This window comes from Thamnophis elegans, chromosome 1 (assembly GCF_009769535.1).
Source record: "Thamnophis elegans isolate rThaEle1 chromosome 1, rThaEle1.pri, whole genome shotgun sequence".
In the NCBI taxonomy this organism is placed as follows: domain Eukaryota; kingdom Metazoa; phylum Chordata; class Lepidosauria; order Squamata; family Colubridae; genus Thamnophis; species Thamnophis elegans.
Genome location: NC_045541.1, coordinates 29,451,903 through 29,474,222, shown reverse-complemented (window position 1 = coordinate 29,474,222; position 22,320 = coordinate 29,451,903). Strand labels below are relative to the sequence as shown.

The following is a 22,320-nucleotide window of genomic DNA, read 5'->3' as shown; positions in this document are numbered from 1 at the left end:
GCCCTATGGACAAACCAGAAGTCACCATTCCCGAATGTCCGGGTTGCCCGTAGGGCCGTTTTTTGCCCTCCGGAGGCTTCAGGGAATCTCCTAAGGCTTCCGTAGAGCATCCTAGGGGGAAGGCTGTTTTTGCCCTCCCCAGGCTCCTAGCAAGCCTCTGGAGCCTGGGGAAGGCGAAAAAAACCATGGTAAAACCAGGGGGTCTGTCGCTGATCGTGCACACACATACTGGGGAGGGCACATAGCATTATGGGTGTGGCACACCAGTGCACGATCCCCTTCTGCTGCCCCCACTTTTGGCACTGCAGCCAAAAAAGGATTGCCATCACTATTCTAGAGGAATTGGTATCAGATGTTTTCTTCACAGCTGTTCCCAGCAGATAGCTGCCTTATGAATGGGGAGTGTGTGAGACTGAATATTATGCCTAGTGGTAAGGATATACAAAAATGCACATATCAAAATACGTGTTTCCATTTCTCAAAATAGCAAACTGTTCAATTGGAGATACTTTTTTACATTTTCCTTTAACTTTCTCAACAACATTTTTATGAATAGACTGTTCACTGTTATTTAGGACTGACAACAAATGATTTTATTTTTTTTTGTATGTAGGTGTTTACTGGCATCTTCACAGCAGAAATGTTTCTCAAAATAATTGCCAAGGATCCTTATTATTATTTCCAAGAAGGCTGGAATATTTTTGATGGCATCATAGTCAGCCTGAGCTTGATGGAGTTGGGTCTTGCAAATGTGGAAGGGTTGTCTGTTCTAAGATCCTTCAGATTGGTAAATATCCATAGGAGGTTTCAAGAAACATTTTGATTGTATTATGTATTCAGAGTAATCAAATTGTGAATATACATACTGTATTCTGATACCTGAATGCTATTCAAAAATAAAATAAGTCAGAAACTAACAGCATGAAGAATATAACAGCAGAATTTAAATATTGATCAATATTTTCTTAGATATTAAATTCACCCAGACTAGTAAGATCTTTTTCAAAATAGGTTTGTACACATCTTGAGTCTCAAACACAATTACTTAAAGCTACCAATATGTATTGACTTTACATATTCTGGAAAACCCTCACATGGATTTCTAAATCCAGTGTCCATTTTCAGGAGCAGAATTTCTGCACAAGTTAACTCTTTTTTATTATGATTTAAAAGTAATTAAAATCAAATGTAATTAACACTGATACTGTTGCCTTTGTGCTTTTATTTTTTCAGCTGCGAGTTTTCAAACTGGCAAAATCTTGGCCAACATTAAACATGTTAATAAAGATTATTGGCAATTCAGTTGGTGCCTTGGGAAATTTGACTTTGGTTTTGGCTATCATTGTCTTCATTTTTGCTGTGGTTGGAATGCAGTTGTTTGGCAAAAACTACAAGGAATGTGTCTGCAAGATTTCCAATGACTGTGAACTCCCACGCTGGCACATGAATGATTTTTTTCATTCTTTCTTGATTGTCTTTCGAGTTCTTTGTGGAGAATGGATAGAGACTATGTGGGATTGTATGGAGGTTGCTGGACAACCCATGTGCCTTACTGTCTTCATGATGGTCATGGTGATTGGCAATTTAGTGGTACGTATCAAACAAATGTCCACTTAAGGCAAGTAGAACATAACAACTGGATTCTTTAAATATTGACATTGAAAAATTGGCATAAATTTAAAATTTAAAACAGTTTTGATTTTAAAAAATTATTTTTCTATTCTAGTCAGAAGGTCATGCAAATACTACATATATACATGTTTTGTTATATTTGTGCTGATAAATAAATAAAGGGAGACTAGTATAGATCTATTTCAAGCTATTTAGCTCTCATCAGCTAGCCATACCCTTACTGGGATTTGAACCTGGGCTATATTACATACTAGGCAGACATCTTAGCCATTAGGCCACAGGCTCTTATCCGTTATCAGTTTGTTATATATATATATATATATATATATATATATATATATATATATATATATATATATATATATGTGTATATGTGTATATGTGTATATGTGTATATGTGTATATGTGTATATGTGTATATGTGTATATGTGTATATGTGTATATGTGTATATGTGTATATGTGTATATGTGTATATGTGTATATGTGTATATGTGTATATGTGTATATGTGTATATGTGTATGTGTGTGTGTGTGTGTGTGTGTGTGTGTATGTATGTATGTATGTATGTATGTGTATATATATATATATATATATATATATATATATATATATATATATATATATATATATATATATATATATAAACAAACACTGTTACCTTCCCACCGAAGTGGTACCTATTAATCATCTACTCACCTTTGCATGCTTTTACACTGTTAAGTGGGCAGGAGAGTGCTTTTTAAGGGTACTTCTGTTATAATTATCATGGACATTATCCATTTTTATCAGGAAAACACAGGGACCTTACTTTATATGAAGTCAGATCACTGATCTAATTAAGTCTATGATGTCTATGCTACATGTAGAGAACATCTTTTTTGGCTCTAAAGGATGCTAATATTAGATACAAGTGCAAATCATGATTAGTTAATCTGAATTATTATGTTTAGTCAGTAACAGTGTTAGAGTATCTTAAACAATCAAATTAATGCATTTTCTGTCAAGGAATATAACCTAACACAGAAGTGGGTTGATAAGAATGCTGATCTATTTCAGTGTTGGTTCCTTATGTTCAAAAAAGATATCAGATTAGGAAGCAGAACATAGGCATTAAAATTCTCTGATATAGGAGTATTCAAGAAGAAGTAATACTTGGTGTTTGAATATTTTACATCAAAATATTCAAACCTTGTGGCCAATAACATGATAAACTGAGTGACCCTGTTTTTCTTCTAATAGGTTTTGAATCTTTTTCTGGCCTTGCTCCTGAGCTCCTTCAGTTCAGACAATCTTGCTGCTACAGATGATGATAATGAAATGAACAACCTCCAAATTGCAGTGGCTAGGATTCAGAAAGGAATAGATTTTATAAAAAGAAAAGCTCATGAATGTGTAGAAAAGGCGTTTGTGAGAAAACAAAAGGCTTTGGATGAAATCAAGCCCCTTGAAGATCTAAACAATAAGAAAGACAGTTGCATTTCTAATCATGTGATAGTAGATATTGCCAAAGATTTTAACTATCTGAAAGATGGCAATGGGACTACCAGCGGCATAGGAAGCAGCGTGGAAAAATACATCATTGATGAAAGTGATTACATGTCATTCATAAATAACCCAAGTGTAACTGTGACAGTACCCATTGCTGTTGGAGAATCAGATTTCGAAAATTTAAATACAGAGGAGTTTAGCAGTGAGTCAGATCTGGAAGAAAGCAAAGAGGTAAGTCCTATGTAATATGCAACACATATATTGTGGTGTTCTTTTCAAAACATGATTTGCACTTATTAAAAAGTTAAACTCACAGGTACTGTTTTCATACCTTTTCAAATAAATCCACATATCTTACTTAATATTGTACGAAATGAATGCCAACATATTATAATCATCCATTAAGATCATTTTAGATATGTTGGCCTTTCTCAGAAGATTAACATCAATGTCATTGACGTTTTTATTTTTCTAACTTACAGAAAAAATACAGGATTGCAATTAAATGTTTGTTATTCATAGCACAATTTTAGGAAATATTGCTGCACAGCTCTTTAACTTATATTATAACAGAGGTGACTCAAGAGCCATTCTGTTCTTCGGCATTTAGAAATTGGCTCAAATGGGATGGAAATTAACTTGCAGCATTAAATGTAAATCAATCGTGTTCTGAGTGTTAATTTTATACTTTATAAATGAGCTAATGAGGACTTAACATTTGATGAAAATTGCAGAATTCTGCACACATTCTAACTAGCATGCAAGCAAAAAGTGGGTGCGCTAATTTTACTTGGTTTGTTTTCTATGTATTATTTTGTAAATCATTTGAAGTTGAAGTTTTTTAATGAAGGATCAAAGTCTTAAATCAGCTATAAAGCCATTTTTCTTTTTCCCAATTTTTCTTAGTAAGTATGTCTGCCATTGCCATTATAGTTTCGATTGCATTTACAGTATTACTTTGAGGAGAAATTTCAGTCTGTTTCATTAAAGCCAAATTTAGAACCTGGCTATTATTAGAACCTGATTATTTATAAATCTTTTTTAATTCTTTAGGTAATGGATAGATATTTTTTTCATTCCAGAGGGATGAAATAAAATACTCCTTGGGCTAGGAAAAACTGAGCCATTTTGTATTCATAGAAGCCATTTATAATTTAATGATTGGTTTATAAAGGGCCAGATTAACTACCCTAGTTTTTAGAAATACCAAATGATACATAATTTGATAATTAATTAGCTATTTCATATAACTTGTATTCTACCTTTCTTGGCAAAGATTTTCCATAGCAATGTATAAAACCATGGCACATTGTAATTAAAATAAAATAATCGAGATGGAAAAAATATCAACAAAATAATAGTTTAAATAGTTTTAGAAACTTTAGTAATTTACAGATGAAAAGCTAAGTCCTTGAAGCCAAAAAGATATATATTCCTTTCCTTTAACCTAGTACTATATTTCAGGCAATATAAATTTGTGATATTTTTCCTATCAAACAACTTATAATATTTTCAGCTTTTAATATTTTAGTTTGTAATCCAGAGAAATTTAAATTTCCAATCTCATCTATTTTCATGGAAGAATTGAATAGCTGCTTAAATATCTCCTTTAGATTTAATTTTTTATTTTTAGGCATGAAGTTTATATTTTTTTGCACTTTATACTTTTTTAAGGACCAGTTTCCTTATGCTGGTCTGACCATAATAAAGATTTGATCAGATTTGTTTTCATACATTTGTGCAACGAAAACTTTAATTGATTCTAAACATGGCTTATTTGATTTATTCAGAGATTTTTATGCATGGTTCATCAGAATCCATAAATATTTTACTAACTATATTATGATATTTAAAAAGCCATTTACTATTCCTTAAGTTTGAACTTCTTGAGTTCTTTATCACCATCAATCATCTTATGTTAATGTTTATTAACATATAGTTATATGATATAATAGCATTTCTTTAAGATTTTGATATTGTTTTAAGTTACTTTAGAAATAAATTGTCCATCATTTCATAAATGCAATTCTTCAAGGATTATATTTTAATTCTGCTAAATATTAAACATTTAAATACTGGACATCTGTTAAATAAGCTTTTGAAATTGCTGCCATCTCCAGAAGTGAGAAAAAAGGCAATATTTATTTGTTCATTCATCCATTCCAATACAGTAATTTTATACCACCCAACTTCTCACAACTTAAGATTCCCAGCCACTCTTTCCACTTACATTTTTGGAGCAGTTTTTTCTTCTTCTTTGTACTTGGAAGGCTGAAAGAGACAGGAAAAAAAGGAAATAATGTTTCCACACAAATACTTTCAATCAATACTTTATGAGAAATTAGAAAGTTTCCATTCACCATTTTAATCCTCCCATCTTTCCTCACTATTTCTCCCATTATTGTTTTTAAGAGAACCTCTATAAATGAGAAAATGAGAATATGTGCATTCTCTTATAATCATTACTACTACTACTTACTACCACTGAGTCTCTCCATTCAGAGTCTCTCAAAAACAAAATCTAATAACATTAATTATCCATTCTGAACAGTGATAGGTTAGTGCCGGCATTGCTGCCAGTTCACTTTGTGTGCACTTTGTGCAGTTGATTATAAAGTGTTCTGCGCATGCGCAGAACATGAAAAAAATACTAAAAAACCCCACGGAACCAATTCAGGGGCATGGCCAGCCTGGGTTACTGCCGGTTCTGCGACCCAGGGCAAAATGTCACTACCGATTCGCCCGAACCGGTATGAACCGGTAGCAACCCACCTCTGATTCTGAAGATTGTTGATTGTAAATCTGTCCTTGATTTCCAAAGGAGAGATTTAGGCTACAGTTTCTTTACAGGAATTCTCTATGCGAACAATGAAAGATATGGGAAAGATGGAGCTACCAATCAACTCATAATATTACTCCTCTTATTGAGATGATGTAGAGGTTCATCAAGGATTGTGTTTCCTTTTACTCCTGATTGGGATTGCACCCTGTGTGGTGAACAGGCTTCTTATCAAAAGAAAAGCCTAGTGGGATCTTAATATCCTCTGAGAAAGCACAATACGACCTTTCATGTTCCTCATCCACAGAAAATAGAATGAATCCTTAAGCTCGTGCTTAAATTTTACAGTGGCATCAGTAAGAAAACATGTAATTTTCCCTTCATACATATATTGATTAAATTTAGTTCTGAAGCTTTTTTTCATGCAAGTAAAAAAAAAGGATCAAAGTTGACTTTTCGGACTCATGCCTGACTCTTTGTGATTCTGTAAGCTATTCATCTATGGCTAATTTGTGTAGCCCATGCTAATAATAACAAATAATTGGAACTGCCTTGGCAAGTAGCCCTGGCAATAAAATATGTGGCTTGCTGTTAGAAAGCTCCGTTATGCAAAATTTTCCACAATTAATTTGTCATTACGTAAGTCAATCCTTGTCTTGATATCTTGATCTTAATTTTTTAAAATGATTTATAAAATCTCCTCACAGGGTAAGTCATTTTGACGAACAAGAAGAGGTCCACTTGCATTAACTCCAATGCACACATCTAAATCTGGATCCAATTCAGATTTTGGGTGATATAAGATGGCTGGAAGACATTTGTTTATTGAGTTTTATTGTGAAACTCTAGCTCATGTTTTATGTTGAATACTAACAATAAGGCTAGATCTTTGAAGTATATGAATATTCCTGCTTTGTGCATGATTTTCAAACAAATTACAAGTCTTCAAGTAAACTTTCCAATTCAACAAGTCAATATAGTTTCTGTCTTAAAATTTCACTTCCATTTCATCTTGGCTCCTTACAATGAATTCTAAGAAGACTGAGCAGTACATGCTTCAAGGCCAATCTGGCCATTCTTCACATAAAAATAAGCAGTTATTTTCTTGTTTTTATATTTAATTTTACAAAAAATAGTCATATTGTTAAGTCAAATCATACTTACCTACCCGGAGTTAAACGCCAAGATACTGTATGCAAATTTACCATTCTTACTTCTCGCAGGATTAAAATCAAGCTGGATCATTCAAGAATGCAACTGGTGCTTTTTTGTCAGACAGCAACGAACAGCACCAATATTGCACAGGTTACTTAAGCAAGTTCTACCTCTGTATGATATTATATTTTAAATGAGGACTGACTGGCCTGCATGCTACTCTGCCATCTCCCTTCCCCATTCATTGCAGTATTATAGAAACCTCACCGCTACTTCCCCGCCGAGTCACATGACTCACACCACAGCATGGTCAGGCAGTACTGGCAACTAGAACATTTGTAGGATTTCAGACTCTAATTCACCTGTGTTTCTTTACCATACAATTTTAGCAATGCGAACAAGCTGCATGCAATGTATTCAACTTTGAAAGCATTGGTTTAGCTTAATTCTGGACAAACTAAAGTATTCATTATTTAATCAAACTGGAGTGAACTTTATCCTATTTACAAATATACATTGTTGGATTATCTTCGTGCTTTTTCTTTTTAATGAGAATCATCATTTTAATAAATTTGAATGCCACATATTACCAATTTTCTGCCAGTTAGTTACATAATTTATAAAAAAGAGAAATCATCTCAGCAATGCTATTTTTTTTCAATGAAAGCATGTTGACAAGGTGGTAACATTGCCAACCAGGCCCACAATTATGACAGTTCCACACACTGACTTTGGAAGTGATAAAACCGCAGTTTTTTGGGCCAGAGAAATTTTAATTAACTGTAGCGCAAATGATATTGCCCCATGATGGCCTTCATCAGGTTCCCTCTGTTAGATTTTTTTAAAGTTTTAAACTTATTCACCAATGTAAACATTCAGTTCCTTGTTCATAGGAATGGTGATTTGGCCATGAACTCAAGACTCATCTCTGTGTCCCACATTTCACTTTTTTTCTCTGCACATATCTGCAAAAAGGTCACATTTAACAAGATACAATTTGGCTCTGAGACTTGTATACCAATCCAAAAACTGTCAGTTCTAGGCAAAATTAATGGGCAACTGTGAACACATTTAGAGACATTCCTTGAAAATCTGGTTCCACACAGTCCATATGAAGTAACGCATACTCTTCCAGAGACATTATCCTTAGTACTGGAATGCATTCCTCTTTCTCATGTATGGAAATATAACAAGCAGATACTGCAACTAAAAAGCATGCACAAAGTTGCTTCTTTATGCACGTTTTAAAGAATTTGATATGTTGGCTAAAATAATTTTTATTATAGTGAAAGAAAAGTCTTCCTATATACACCAGAGGTAATGAAATAATGTGATGTCATAGTTTATAATCATTATAATTTAAAAAGAAAAAAAGGGGGGGGCTATTAAATTATTTTATAAATAGAACAGTTTTAAATCTATTGACTATATTGCTTGCCCCTGTGTGATATACTGTATAAACAAACCATTGCTCCAAATCAAATGAAGATTTTTCCTTCCCTTGTAGTGTTATAATCATTAGCCACCTTTCATGCTGAGGAAGAAAATCAGCACTAGTTTACATAATGTTTATTTTTCTAGATTGCAACAAAAACTAATCATAACATGGACAGTCCTGACCTTTCTTGGTGTGATATACAAGTAGCTGGACATTGCCTTCATGTTTTGTCAATTTCCTAGTCTAATTCCTATATCAACTCCAATCCAGAGTTGATCCTGCTCAGATTTCTAAGTTGGCTAAGTGTTGCCCCCAAGCTGGTTTAAGAAAGAATGATTTCCTTTAAGTTAAGATTCTTCTCCCCAGATATATGATAAAAATAAATAATTGAACAGTTTCTACATGCTGTCTTCTAACTCCCATCATTCTGCTATAGTCCCCATTTAGCCTTTTCTCCCAATAATCCCTTTCTCTCATGTCTAATTTTAATTAAAGAATATAACATGAAGAGTTCTTTTTAACATTTTGCATAAATCTAAAAAAAATCTTTCAAAGTGATGAATATGAATACAACTATGGGAATCATAGCAATAGTTGATTTTATTTTTTTATATAAAAAGGTCACTTTCAGAACGCTTTAATTAGGCTGGTTCGCTGCTTTCTGAAACTAATTAGGCTGGTTCGCTGCTTTTCTAAAAGTATTCCCTGGCAATCATGCTTAACTCTGATATTAGCTTCACTTTTCTAAACTGAAAAGCGGTTTCCTTTTGCAATGTCATTTTGCTGAATGAATGAAAGCATGATAACAAATTTGATGTGTATTTGAACAAGAATATTTCCTAATGGTATCTGTGTATCTTTTATTGGTATATGACAGATTTCTGAAAATTAAAACAACAATTAAAATATATCTGAATATACTCATTACACAATTAGCAATGTATAATCTCTGATATTATCTCTGAGGAGCCAAGGTGGCGCAGTGGTTAAATGCAGCACTGCAGGCTACTGCTAGATCAGCAGGTCAGCGGTTCAAATCTCACCGGCTCAGGGTTGACTCAGCCTTCCATCCTTCCGAGGTGGGTAAAATGAGGACCCAGATTGTTGTTGGGGGCAATATGCTGACTCTCTGTAAACCGCTTAGAGAGGCCTGAAAGGCCTATGAAGCGGTATATAAGTCCACTGCTATTGCTATTGCTATATTGCTATAATCTGATGCATTTATTATGTAAAAAGAAAGAATATGTTAATATTTATATAGCCTCTGAACTTTAATAACATTTTTAGTGTAACCTAATTCCCATAGTAAATTGTTTGGGTAAGATGCCAGTCATGGCATGTTTCATAAAGGATGGTGGAGGTTGACATTCTTATTTTAACAATTATTTTAAAATTAGAGGGTGGGGAGGACAGTCTTAACAATGCAATCCTATGTTTTTATTCTTAATGAAGTCCCATTGAATTGAAGTATGTTTAATGAAGCTGAATTTATTTTATCTTGGTATTTTGGGGTCTTCATATAAATGAGAGTGTTCCTCACAAAAGAAAAATAATTAGTATATTTAATGTATACTTAACATCTAAGTGCAATACAAGATTTATTTTTCTCCCATCAATTCTGTCAGGTAGGTTGGGCTGAGAGAGCATGACTTTTCACGAGAAGGGACTAAATTTGGGTTTCCCCATTCCAGTGACGTGCAGTCAGGTGAGGCAGAGGAGGCACAGTCTCACCACTCCCATCATGAAAAGAAAAATGTAAAAGGAAAAAGGCGAGAGCTGAGGTCAGGCTGAGCTAGTTGCTGCCTCACCATAGATGACTCTGCTTAACTGTTTAAAAAAGCCTCTTAAAAGCGCCCTCTACTATGAGGCAGGAGAATTGTGTGCCTCATCTAGTCTGACTTTAGGTGTTTTATGATCACTCGAGCAGAGTTAAGCAAGGTTTAAAAGCCTAAAAATTCCTGATGTAGGTGAGGCACGCAGTTCTCCTGCCTCATAGTAGAGGGCGCTTGTTTGGGCGGGACTTCTTCAGAGGACCCGAGGCAAGAGCAGAGTTGAAATCCTCTCTGAAACAGTTGGAAAAGGTATGTGTGGGTCGGAGGGAGGGGGAGGAATTCAAACTTCATCCTTCTGGTGCGGGGCTTTGGGCAAAGGCTGGAGAGAAGGACCCTAGCTCGCTTGTGCTATCCCTCCCCAAGTGTAGTTTGATTGCAGGCAGAGCCACGTTGCCTTTTCAAACCTGTAATCAGTGAAGCTGGGCTGGATCCTTCCAGGGCGGGGGAAAGTAGGTGTGCTCCAGTATGGCTCTTTGACTGGCTTCCTGCCTCCTCCTGTGGTCTCCTCACTGGTGCTCTCCCTCCAATCCAACTTTGTGTGTGTGTGTTTGTTTGAGAGAGAGTGAGTGAGAGAGAGAGAAGGGAATAGGAGAGATAGTCCAATCCAACTTGTGTGTGTGTGTGTGTGTGTGTATGTGTTTGAGAGAGGGGGGAGGGATGGAGAGAGGGAGGAAGGAGGGGAAGGGAGAAAAAGAAAAAGAAAAAAAGGAAACTTCTTTCACAAAGGAGAAAAACAAATGCTATCGCTTTAAATCGGAACTGAGCATGCCTGGCTGTGGAATTCTGGAAGTTGAAGTCCACAAGTCTAAAAAAATTTGAAACCCACCACTGTGTCAGTGCCTCACCAGCCATAAACCTCACCGCACGTCACTGCCCCATTCATAGTCCAAATCTGAACCAACACATGTTCTTTGACTGAAACTACTATTGAGGGTAATTAAATTTGCTGATGAATGTGAATAATGAATAAATAAGCAGTCTTAGAAGTATAGAGCAGAAGAAATGGTTTTGAAGGACAGGATGAAGAGCTACTACTAAAACAACTGTCAGCTAAAAAAGAACTATGGCAGGAATGCAACCTGAGTAAATGTCTCATATGAGACATTGCCTAGTTTTCATGAAGATAAGGAAGAGGGGGGAGCACATTAAAATTTGCAAGGTCTCATATAACTTTACAATAAAAGTAGTCCTACAATTCTACATAATATTGGATTCCTAGTTTCCCTGAAAGGATGACATCAACAATTTCAATATTGTCTGGACTTCATAATCTGTTTTTTAGTAGTTTCTAGATTAAACTACCAGGTCAACTGTATTTGCTTAGTAGACTTTGATGGCTTTGTGTAAGGTGACATATCAGCCTAATATATGAAAAAATATGCAAGTGTGAATCTAAAGTAGTATTTGATAATTGAACCATTCAGGGACAGAATACAATTACATAATGTGTGGCATTTGCATCAATAGCACACATGTCACTATGATTTTGAAGAGTTTGTTATTATAGTTTTCTAGAGTCATTGTTGGACAAACCATTATTAGGTAGTGTCAAGTTGGATCTTTAATAAATGGAAATGAAGGAAATTACCTTCAGTGGAAGTAGGAAAACTGCAGGAAGAGAGCCTATCTATGAAACAGATTACTTAATATAATATTTTCCCAATCTGAACATATGATAAGAGCAAGTAGAGGCTGCTAGGAATAGAATGAAGATGATTATTTCTTTATTTTGTTTTTAACATTTTTTTCCAGTTATTTCAAGATGGATGGCATATAAATTTAATAAAGAAATAAACTAAAGGTAGCTTATACTGGGATCTCCTATTTATTTTCTTACTAGTACAAATATTAATGTTCAAGAGAAAAATGTTGAAAAGGAAGTCATAATGCCTTTAAAATGTTGAAAAAGATTAAAATGTAGATGGCATTCCAAATGTTAAAGTATTATTTAATTTGCTTGAGGGGTGACTTGCAACATATGTAATGTAAGACATAGACATATGTCCATGCCTGATAATTGAGAGAGTCCCATTATTCTTATTCTTTAAAGGAGATATTAGCAAAAAAGTACTGATGACTATAAAAGCTACAGGGTGGGGGGGATTAGTTTGCTCTGTTTGCCTATAAAGGTGTACTGTATATACTCGAGTATAAGCCTAATTTTTCAGCCCACTTTTTGGGCTGAAAAAAAGCCGCCTCGGCTTATACTCGAGTCAGTGAAAAATTTGCCCGAAATGGAGGAGAAAAAGGGGCGGGGCCATGCCGCTGGGTGACACTCGTGAATGGCCCAGTGCCCCTGTGAGTTTCCCCTCCCTCTGTGTCAGTTTGCCGCGCAGCGCGCACCGCACCATCCCCCCTCCTCACGTTCTAATGTAATGCAGGGCTGTCTTACGATTCCCCTTCCTCCCCCTCCTGCCGCTCTGCAACGATGTCCCACCTCCTCCTTGTTATGGCAAGCAGCCACATAGCGATGTCCCACCTCCTCTGGTACAGTGATCCAATGATAGGAATCACTGTGCCGTGTGTCATAGGAGGCGGGACATCGCTCCCGCGGCTGCACGGGACATTATCATCACAGCGGGACATCAGCATCATGAGGTGAGTGAAGTATTTCATTGAATACACCGCTAGTTTACTGTTTTTCTTTGAAATAAATATTCAAAAACATTATTGGTATCTATTTTTATTTTTGAAATTTACCGGTAGCTGCTGCATTTCCCACCCTAGGCTTATACTCGAGTCAATAACTTTTCCAGTTTTTTTGTGGTAAAATTAGGTGCCTCGGCTTATATTCGGGTCGGCCTATACTCGAGTATATACGGTAGTTGGAATTTTGATTGGGAAGGTAAAGAGATGACAATGGGTAAAATTTGAGGTTTATTGTGTCTTTTGGCTGTGCAAGGGAGTATATAGAACAGATTTTTTTTTGTTCATTAGATTACTGAAATGTGAAAATGTGTGAAAATGTGTGTTGATTTGGAGAAAGTATGTAATAAAATGAATAGACTTGAATCATAGAATGATTGTGTGAATGTGAAATTGAAAATTGGAGGCTGAATGCATGCAGTTGTGAGAGCAATTTCTCACATGACTAAGAATCAATGCAGTGCAGAATGCTCCACCATCACAAAAGAGTGAACCTCCTTCACTTTGCACTGAAAACAAGCAAGAAAACAAGCCAGAGTTTTGCCTCTTAAGACTGCTTATATAGGGTTCTCATTTGAAAGTAGAACATTTATTAAAATTCTTATGCTGTAACTTTAATTTTCCTTCTAATAAGTATTGCCAATCAGCACTCTGAAAGACTTGCTTTTACTTGGATTGTTTCCAATCTAGAGAGAAGTTTGACAATAAGGAAAGTAAACATATATGAGAAAATAATGAAATGCTTGGTGAATTGTTCAAAACTTGAACAAGGGAAAAAAACAAGAAAGTCTAATGTCTCTTTGGTTCTTTAATACATGTACATGTATGGATGAATGTATAAGGAAAGCTTGTAGTGAAAATGAGGGTGTATTGCCTAGCAACATAAATGTGAATGTACCTTGGTATGCAGATGATGGCATGTTGTTAGCACTCTCTGTGCAAATCCCCAGTGATTTGCAGTGAAAGAGATTATACAATGCATCAAGAAATATTAATCTGCCAATCAATTATTCAAATACCAAGGCAGTCATATTGAAGAGGGAAAAACTTAAGAGAATGGTTGCAAGTTATATAAAGTTAGAAAAATGAGTGGAGATGTTTTAAGATGTGCAAATACTGGCAGCAGGTAGTAGATTGTTTATGGCTTGTTGCAAACAATGAATATTGGTCAGAAGAAGCAGAAGAGTCAGTGTGTGAAGTATGTTCTTGTCTACTTGTTGGATTAAATGAGAGTAGGAGAAATATCACAGTAAGCTGAATGCAGTGCAAACAAAGTATGTATTGTAAAAAGAAAAGAAAAGTTCAAGAATGAACCAGTGGTAAATGAATGTAGAATGAATAGGAAGTTGAATATTAGTCTGAAAGAAGCATGATGGGGTGCTTTGGTCATATAACAGAACAAAGGAGGCTCTAATTACTACAATATATGAAGAATGAATTAGTCAAGACAAAAGTGAAAACAGAAAGTTGTGGTTGGATCGATTTTCAAAAAAGAAAGAGATGAGTAGTTTAACAAGCAAAAGTCTATGTTTAAATCAGTACAAAGATCACTTGCAAATATTGAAAGTATGGAAAGGTAGAATGAATAGTGTATATTTCTTTTTTCTTACTTCATGTTTTTAATTCATTTGGCTTACTCTTTCTTAACCCCTTTCTGCATTCTGCAAGGAAAAATGTGATACGTATGTATGCATATGTGGCACTGTGTTCACCTGTGCTATGACTTGGTTATCTTATTTTCTTAATAGCTGTCCTGGTCCATAGCTCCATCTGAAGTGTTTGAAGATGGGTAGTTGATCACCCTTCTCCTTTGTACTCTTTCTGAGATTACAGCAGGGCTATGGAGGCACCCCTCCAATTTAACCATCTCTGTCGGTCAGTAGCATGAGCAGAGCTCAAATGCTTGGGGTCTTTCATTTTTGTAATGGTTTGGGTTCTATGCAGCATCTAATCCAGATGTTGTGGTTATTAAAAAAACACCATCTTTTCCACTGAGAATAATTTTTACAAGCCTAAATTTGCAATTCATTAATTGTAAATTCCTAGGCTAGATGTAAGAGTACTTACTTGCATGACATCTGTTTCTCTAATTTTCCCCCGATCTTTTTGCTTGCACATGAAATACCCAACATACTAATATAATGAATGACTTGCAGATGAAGGATATTTTTAAAAAAGGTCAAATTTGTACCTGTGGTTTCTTTTACTTCATTGCTTATGAAACAATACACAGAAATTATTTTACCTCTTTATTGAAATGAATATGTGAATTATACCATCTTTTTTTCTGGAAAGCAAAAAGATGCCTGTTTACTTTGATTTTGGCTTTTGTGCTCCTATTGTTGTAACAATAGTGCTATAAAAGAGGGATGAAATGATGCAAGCAAACTGCTACACAGTTCTAAAATTTTAAATACAGGATAATTTGATATTTAAACATAAAATATACATAGCTAATATTATAAAACCAGATTGGAATTTATGCTTCAGTCCAACAATGGTCATGGGCATAAGAGATTTCATTTAAATAAATGTAGTGCATCTGAATAATCTCCATTTATTGCAGTTTTTATATAAGAGATTGCATCTGGCATTTACTATGGAAGTAGATTGGACTTTTCTAGTAGAATGAATGCGGTAATGAATGCTATAATTCCTGTATATACTTATTTCATAAGTTGTGCACTGTCCACTGGAATGTTTTTGAGTTGCTTGAGATATGCATACGCATAATTGTATAGCTTTACATAGAATCCAGACACTGATTTCAATATGATACAGTATAACTTTATATTATAGCAATTTCACTCAGGACCAATTTCTAAGCAGGGTAAAATATGTCATTTATGATTAGCATTAATTGGTTATGTGCCATCATGAGTATAATATGTGGAAATGATTCCTATGCAAAACCTATTCTTGGATGTAATAGTAAGGAAAAGAAACAGAATTGCTTTAACCATGTATGTCACAAATGGTGATGTACAATAAAATATGAAAAAAATCCTGAATACAAATGTACAATGAAACTGACTCTCAGGGTAATATGATTTTTTGAAATGTTATTATTTTGACTGGTTTTGATAATATGCCAGTTGATTACAGAAGCCTACTTGGACCATGTGATCAAGAAGTTATATTCTACTTAATTTTAGTTAAACTATTACTGGTAATTAAAGCATAATTCTAGATTTTCATAATTAAAAACTCAGTGGAAAGTATAAAACATGGTAAATTTTATTATGATTATTTTTAATACAGTCAGTGTAGAATAATTATTTGTACTCTCAAAAATATATAATCATGAATGAATATGCATTGTTTATATTTCCATTATATCTCTACTACTTGACATTAATAAGGTTATTTTTTAAAGTTATCTATAATTCATACATGTTATAAATACAGCAGCATGTTCTCTAATCAATAATGTCTACTATAGTGCAATATTTTCAAAGTTGATTTTCTTTGTAATACAAAATTAATCTCCTAATATTGGTTTACCTAACAACTAGGAGAATTGATCTTGAAAAGTGCATTCAGACTAGTTCTGGTTTGTTTCCTACTGTAACATTTCAAAAGTCAAGTAAAAAATTAACTGTTGTTTATTGTGGGGTGTAATTGTTTGAAGCCTTCTAGAAATAGATTGCAGTAACCAACCTGAAATTCTAAATATTTTTCAGAAACAAATGTTTAATCACAAACTGGTTGAAATAAGCCAGGTATTTTCCTTCATAACAGAATAGACATGCTAACCATTATCCTTGAGGTGGCAAAAAAAATTTCGACTGATATATGTTCCATCCTGATCATCCTTTCACAGAGGCACTGAGTTTTATAAATATGAGCATGATAGTGTAGAATAATCATATCCAAGGACCAGTGGTGGGTTTCAAAAAAAATTGGAACCTCTTCTGTAGGTGTGGCCTGCTTTCCAGGTCCACTGGTGGAACCTCTTCTAACCGGTTCGGTAGATTTGACGAACCGGTTCTACTGAATAGGTGCGAACTGGTAGGAACCCACCTCTGCCACTGGTACAGCAAAGGAAGGCTTAAGCTGTCTCTTTCATTGAGTTGGGGTTAAGATGCAAGCATCATCCTGGGGACACTGGGTAAAAAAAGATGTTGCCTGATATTTATGCTGTGGTTATGGGAAGAGACTCTACAAACACCTGCTTTTATTGGCAAAAACTGCTTGGATCATCCAAAGTGCTTTCAGTAAGTTTTAAAAGGTAACTAAACTTTTCTGCTGTTTATACAATTAACATCCCAAACTGGAGCAAAACAAAGATGGTAAAGTACTTTCTTCTTCAAACTAACATTTAAGCTGGTTAGAATTCACGAAACGAGGTTGATGCCTATGAATAAATGCCTTTAGCTTTACCTGATTTTAAAAAAAAGACCAATACAAGTATGTGACAATTCACCATCTGCTTACATCATTCCCACATAAAGTTAGTTACTTACCGGTGCAGCCGTTTTGTTAATGTTATACACGCTAATAACATTGTACAAGGCTAAAAATGACATGATCACTACTTTTATTCACAATGGTACTCATATTATCTTCATGGGGCACAACATTCATTTCTCTGAATAGGATCAGGAAACCAGTTGACAGTTTGTTTAAAGCATTACTCATCATGAGGGTAATGCCTTTCTTCCAAAACAGGTCAACTTTGCATTTTAAATGCTACACCAAATAATACACATATACGTTTCACTATGTACTCAAAGGACCTATATGTGTACCATGCAAGAATAAAAAGTAGTTTTAGAATGCACAGTCATTTGTGCAAGTGCATTGCCAAAAGAGAATGCAAAATAATGGCTCTTGCTCTGAAATTAATATGCTGCTTTCCTTTCTGAATTCCAGAAACTTAGAAGTACTTACACACTGATAATTTGTGTTTTCATGTCAGTGGGAAGTAACTGGTTAAATATGGTTTGCTGCTTATGCATATTCTATCTGCATCAGACATGAAAATGCTGCTTTCAGTTTTTGGTTGGTTTGGTCATAATTTTGGGGAAATGCTACAATTCATACTGCTCTCTATTTTACCTCATTTGAATAATCAGCTAGCTATGATTCATGCTAATAAAGCATTTCTGAATTTTTAGTTCTGAATTTGGCTCACAGTGTTAACAAATTTGGTTCCAAATTGTGAATCCTAGTATGAATATAACAATGTGTCATGGAGAAAACAATGTGGATATAATTTCTTATGCCTTCATGTTCAGAAAATAAATTGGTATTAATGTATGCGTAGGCTAATTTAATTTTTATTTCAAAGTTATTAAATAAAAAGAGAGCATTCTGAAATGTACTAAGCACATCCAAGACCATAACAAACAAAACTGTCATTAACAGTTTTTTATTCATTTGCAGAAACTAAATGCATCTAGTTCATCTGAAGGTAGTACAGTTGATGTTGGACTTCCCCCAATTGGAGAACAACCTGAAGCTGAACCTGAAGAATCTCTTGAACCAGAAGCCTGTTTTACAGAAGGTGAATAATATAAAACATTGCAAATCTTTCAGTGACTCTCTTGAGGACCCCAGATCTAGCAAAGAACACAATTGGCATACAAAAGGAGATGTGCAAAGGCCTTCCTAGTCACAGCTGACTCTTCAAGCAAGAGCTGTGAGTCTAGGAAGACACCCGTATTGTGTACCAACCTTGAAGGGAGAGGTGGAACTAGTAATGGTTTCCTCTTATCTTCGCTACAGGTTCGGAACCGGGAGTGCTCATGCATGGCGCTTCTGCACATGTGCAGAACTTTCTGCGCATGCACAGAGCATCCGTGCTGATGTCTGGGTGGGTGGGTGGAGCTTCCTGCTATTGCTGCTACCGGTTCACCCGAACCAGGGCGAACTGGCAGAGTTCCACCTCTGGGTGGAACCCCATTCAAGATGGAATATTTCCAGATCTGAACAGTTCAAATATCCATAGCCATATCATATTCACTGGATTGAGTCAGAGACAGTTCGTCCCCATCCAAACCTCCAGGGACTGGAACAGAATCTTGAATCAACTGAAATACCTGTATACAAACTCTCAGTTGTGATAAATAATTTCCTTTGGGCCTCATTGAAACTGTCCCATGAAAACTGATTTTGACAACATAATAGATTTCCAAAGCGTCATTTCAAATGTAGACCAATTAATTTTAGAATGAGAAAAAGCTCCAAAAACATCTGCTGGTTTAAGAGTATATTCTGCTCAAGACATGTATTATAATTTTTATTCTGTTTTCATTGGCCATATCATTTTGCATATTTTGCCAGGCTGCATCCGGAAATTCAAGTGCTGCCAAGTCAGTTTAGAAGATGGGAAAGGAAAACTGTGGTGGAATCTTCGGAAGACTTGTTACAAAATCGTAGAACATAATTGGTTTGAGACTTTTATTGTCTTCATGATTCTCCTTAGCAGTGGTGCTCTGGTAATTTTTAGAACTTGAAAACTGTTCATTATCATAGAGATTTAGCATAGGAAATAACCCAGACACATAATTATCTGAAAACCTCTGAATTTTTAGTAGGGATTATCTTTTCTATGAGTCAGAGCTAAAGTAGTATTACTTTAATATTAATATTAATTAATATTATTAATTAATATTAATATTAAGTATTACTTAATTGTTAGAGTTATATCCATCTTTCAGTCAGAAACTCAAGGTGCTACCCATAGCATTCTGTCCTACCATTGTTTCCTCACAATTACACCTCTACAAGTATATTTGACTGACAGAGCAATTAGTCACAGTCACAGTGAATTTATGCAGTTCAGGGTAGACTTGAAGCTGGGTTTAAATTGTTCCATATAATATTCCTACAGAAGAGGGTTGATTTTTGATGCTCCTTTAATCCCAAATAGCTTTACAGAGCAGATGCATGCATTTATTGTAAAGATTTTTCTTCTAAAAATGATATGCTAGTTAAGCAATATGGTCACAATAATATTAGATTTCTAAATTGTTCCAAAGGGGATAGCAATCCATACTTATATATTGGATTCATACTGGAACAATGTTTTAAACTCCATTGTGACTTCTCTGTGAGGGATTAAAGAGGGAAATAATCAGTCCGACTTTTTTAGATTTAGGACTTTGGGTCTAAAATCAAGATTACCATGACATTTGGCTTTCCCACCTTTAAAAATTTTTTTTCATAACTTTATTTTTCTATGGAATGGAACAGAAGAAACATAAAGGGCTACATATGATCAAACAGCTTTATTTATCTTAGTTTGTGAAATTTGGGAGTAGAAATCCCAAGGAGATACCTTAATTTAATTAAAGATGTCAATGATTGAATCTCCAGTGCATTACATATAAAACATGTCATCAACCACCAAGGTATAGCTTCTACCAGTAAACTCTATAAAGTAGACTCTATAAGTATCAAAAATGCTTTTAATATTTTTATCATATTCTAATAAGTATATTGATTAAAGTGAAGCATTTGAGCCTTTCAATAGAAAGAGGGGAGGACTGGTTTTTAGTTCTAGAATTGGAAAGCAAACAATAAATAATAAGCCATACTAAAACCAGGGGTTGGGGGGAACTTCTGTCCCCAGGCTTTCGAAGACATATACATTGAGCAGCGCAAGACTATCAAGACAGTCCTGGAATACGCAGACAAGGTCTTCACCTACATCTTCATTTTAGAAATGCTTCTGAAGTGGGTGGCTTATGGCTTTCAAGTCTATTTCACCAATGCCTGGTGCTGGCTAGATTTCCTCATTGTTGATGTAGGTATTTTTTTTTCTTTAACCAATTAATACATTGTAGCACAAATGTTTATAAGAATCATTGCATATACAATAAACTCACTACTTTCAGAAAAGGGAAACTTCTGCTTTCAGCTGGGTGAATGGTGTTCAGTAGAATTGCCACTGAGCGGGGTTCCCATGGTGAAGCACAACTTCTGGAACCAGAAATCTACAGAGAGGTAGAAGTGTGGTGCCCCTATCAACAGGAAGCTTGAAATGAGATGTGACAGGACATATGTAGATCCACAAAATTTAAAACTTTCCTATTTCCTTTATGATACTTGTGGAAGGATGTAAAGAATGGCCAAACATTGCTCCCTGCTTCACTACATTTGCTCATTTCAGCTATCTCAAGAGTAATATCTGATTCCTTTTCATCTGAGCACATGAGCAGTGGATAGGAACAGGTGGGCAGGCAAGGGAGAAAAGTCCACTCTTGTGCAAGAAGGACCCAGGGATAATTTACTTCATCCTCTTTGGGAAGAGAAAGAAAGAAAGAGAGAGAGAGGCATGATAAGAGATAAAGAAAGAAAGAGGGAGAGAGGCATCTCCAACAAGATGGTGTTGGAGGAAAGTGTAAAAGAAGTGGACCTTAACAATGAACTGCAAAAAGTAATACTGCACATTCTAGAACAATTAAAGCAGGCATGTCAAATTCGGTGGCGTCACGGCAGCATCGTGTGATGTATTGGGACTTTTTCCCCCCTTCGCTAAACCGGGCAGGGCCAACACATGACGCATCCGGCCCGTGGGCCATGAGTTTGACATCCCTGAGTTAAAGGAAAGTCAAAGTAACTTTGTCTCTAGTTTCATATGTGCAGATTCTGATTTACTGTATTTTTGGACTATAAGACGCACCAAGATTTTGAAGAGGTAATTTTTTTTTTTAAAAAAATTGCACTCTGCAGGCCTCCTAAACCCTCTGCACGCCTTGTTTTTTGTGAAAAACTGGGCACGCGGAGAGTTTGAGAGGCCTGCAAAATGCTCCTGGGGCTGGGAGGAGGCAAAAAGGAGCAAAAAATGGCCCGTTTTTTCAAACAATGGCCCCATTTTTGCAAAAAGCAGGACATGCACAAAAATGGCCCATTTTTCACTCGTTTTTTGCCCTCTCCACCCCCCAGGAGCACTTTGCAGGCCTCCCAAACCCTCTGCACATCCATTTTTGTGAAGGGGGCAGGGTTTCAGGAGGCCCAAAATGCTGTATTCAGTGTATAAGACGCACCCAGATTTTCACCCTCTTTTTTGGGGGGGAAAAGGTGCGTCTCATACTCTGAAAAATACAGTATATAATTCTCCTTTTTTCATGCATCTTTGAACATTATTACCCAAGATACTTCCAAGCAAGAGCAGACCATACAATCTTATTTTTTCTTTTGTACTATTTTTAGGTAGAATGTTTTTAACATCCTGTCTGTGGCTTCAGCCCTGTTTTAGGAATATTTTCCCCAGCAGCCTCTCGTTTCACAGGATGCTGATTAATGGGAAAAGAAAAGGCTTTATATTTCTAATCATATTTACCATATTTATATAGCCGCCTAGCTCACATGAAAGTGACTCTGGGCCACTGGCAGCA

At 35.5% G+C, this 22,320-nt stretch overlaps 1 protein-coding gene across 1 annotated transcript in view; it reads left to right on the top strand.

Annotated features, from left to right (window-relative positions):
* SCN2A (sodium voltage-gated channel alpha subunit 2) overlaps nt 1-22,320 on the top strand; it is a 67,306-nt gene that overhangs the window by 29,785 nt on the left and 15,201 nt on the right. The window contains 6 exon segments of the mRNA XM_032232369.1: nt 614-787; nt 1,234-1,590; nt 2,875-3,354; nt 18,362-18,482; nt 19,262-19,416; nt 20,553-20,726. Coding sequence (XP_032088260.1) covers nt 614-787; nt 1,234-1,590; nt 2,875-3,354; nt 18,362-18,482; nt 19,262-19,416; nt 20,553-20,726 — 1,461 coding nt within the window.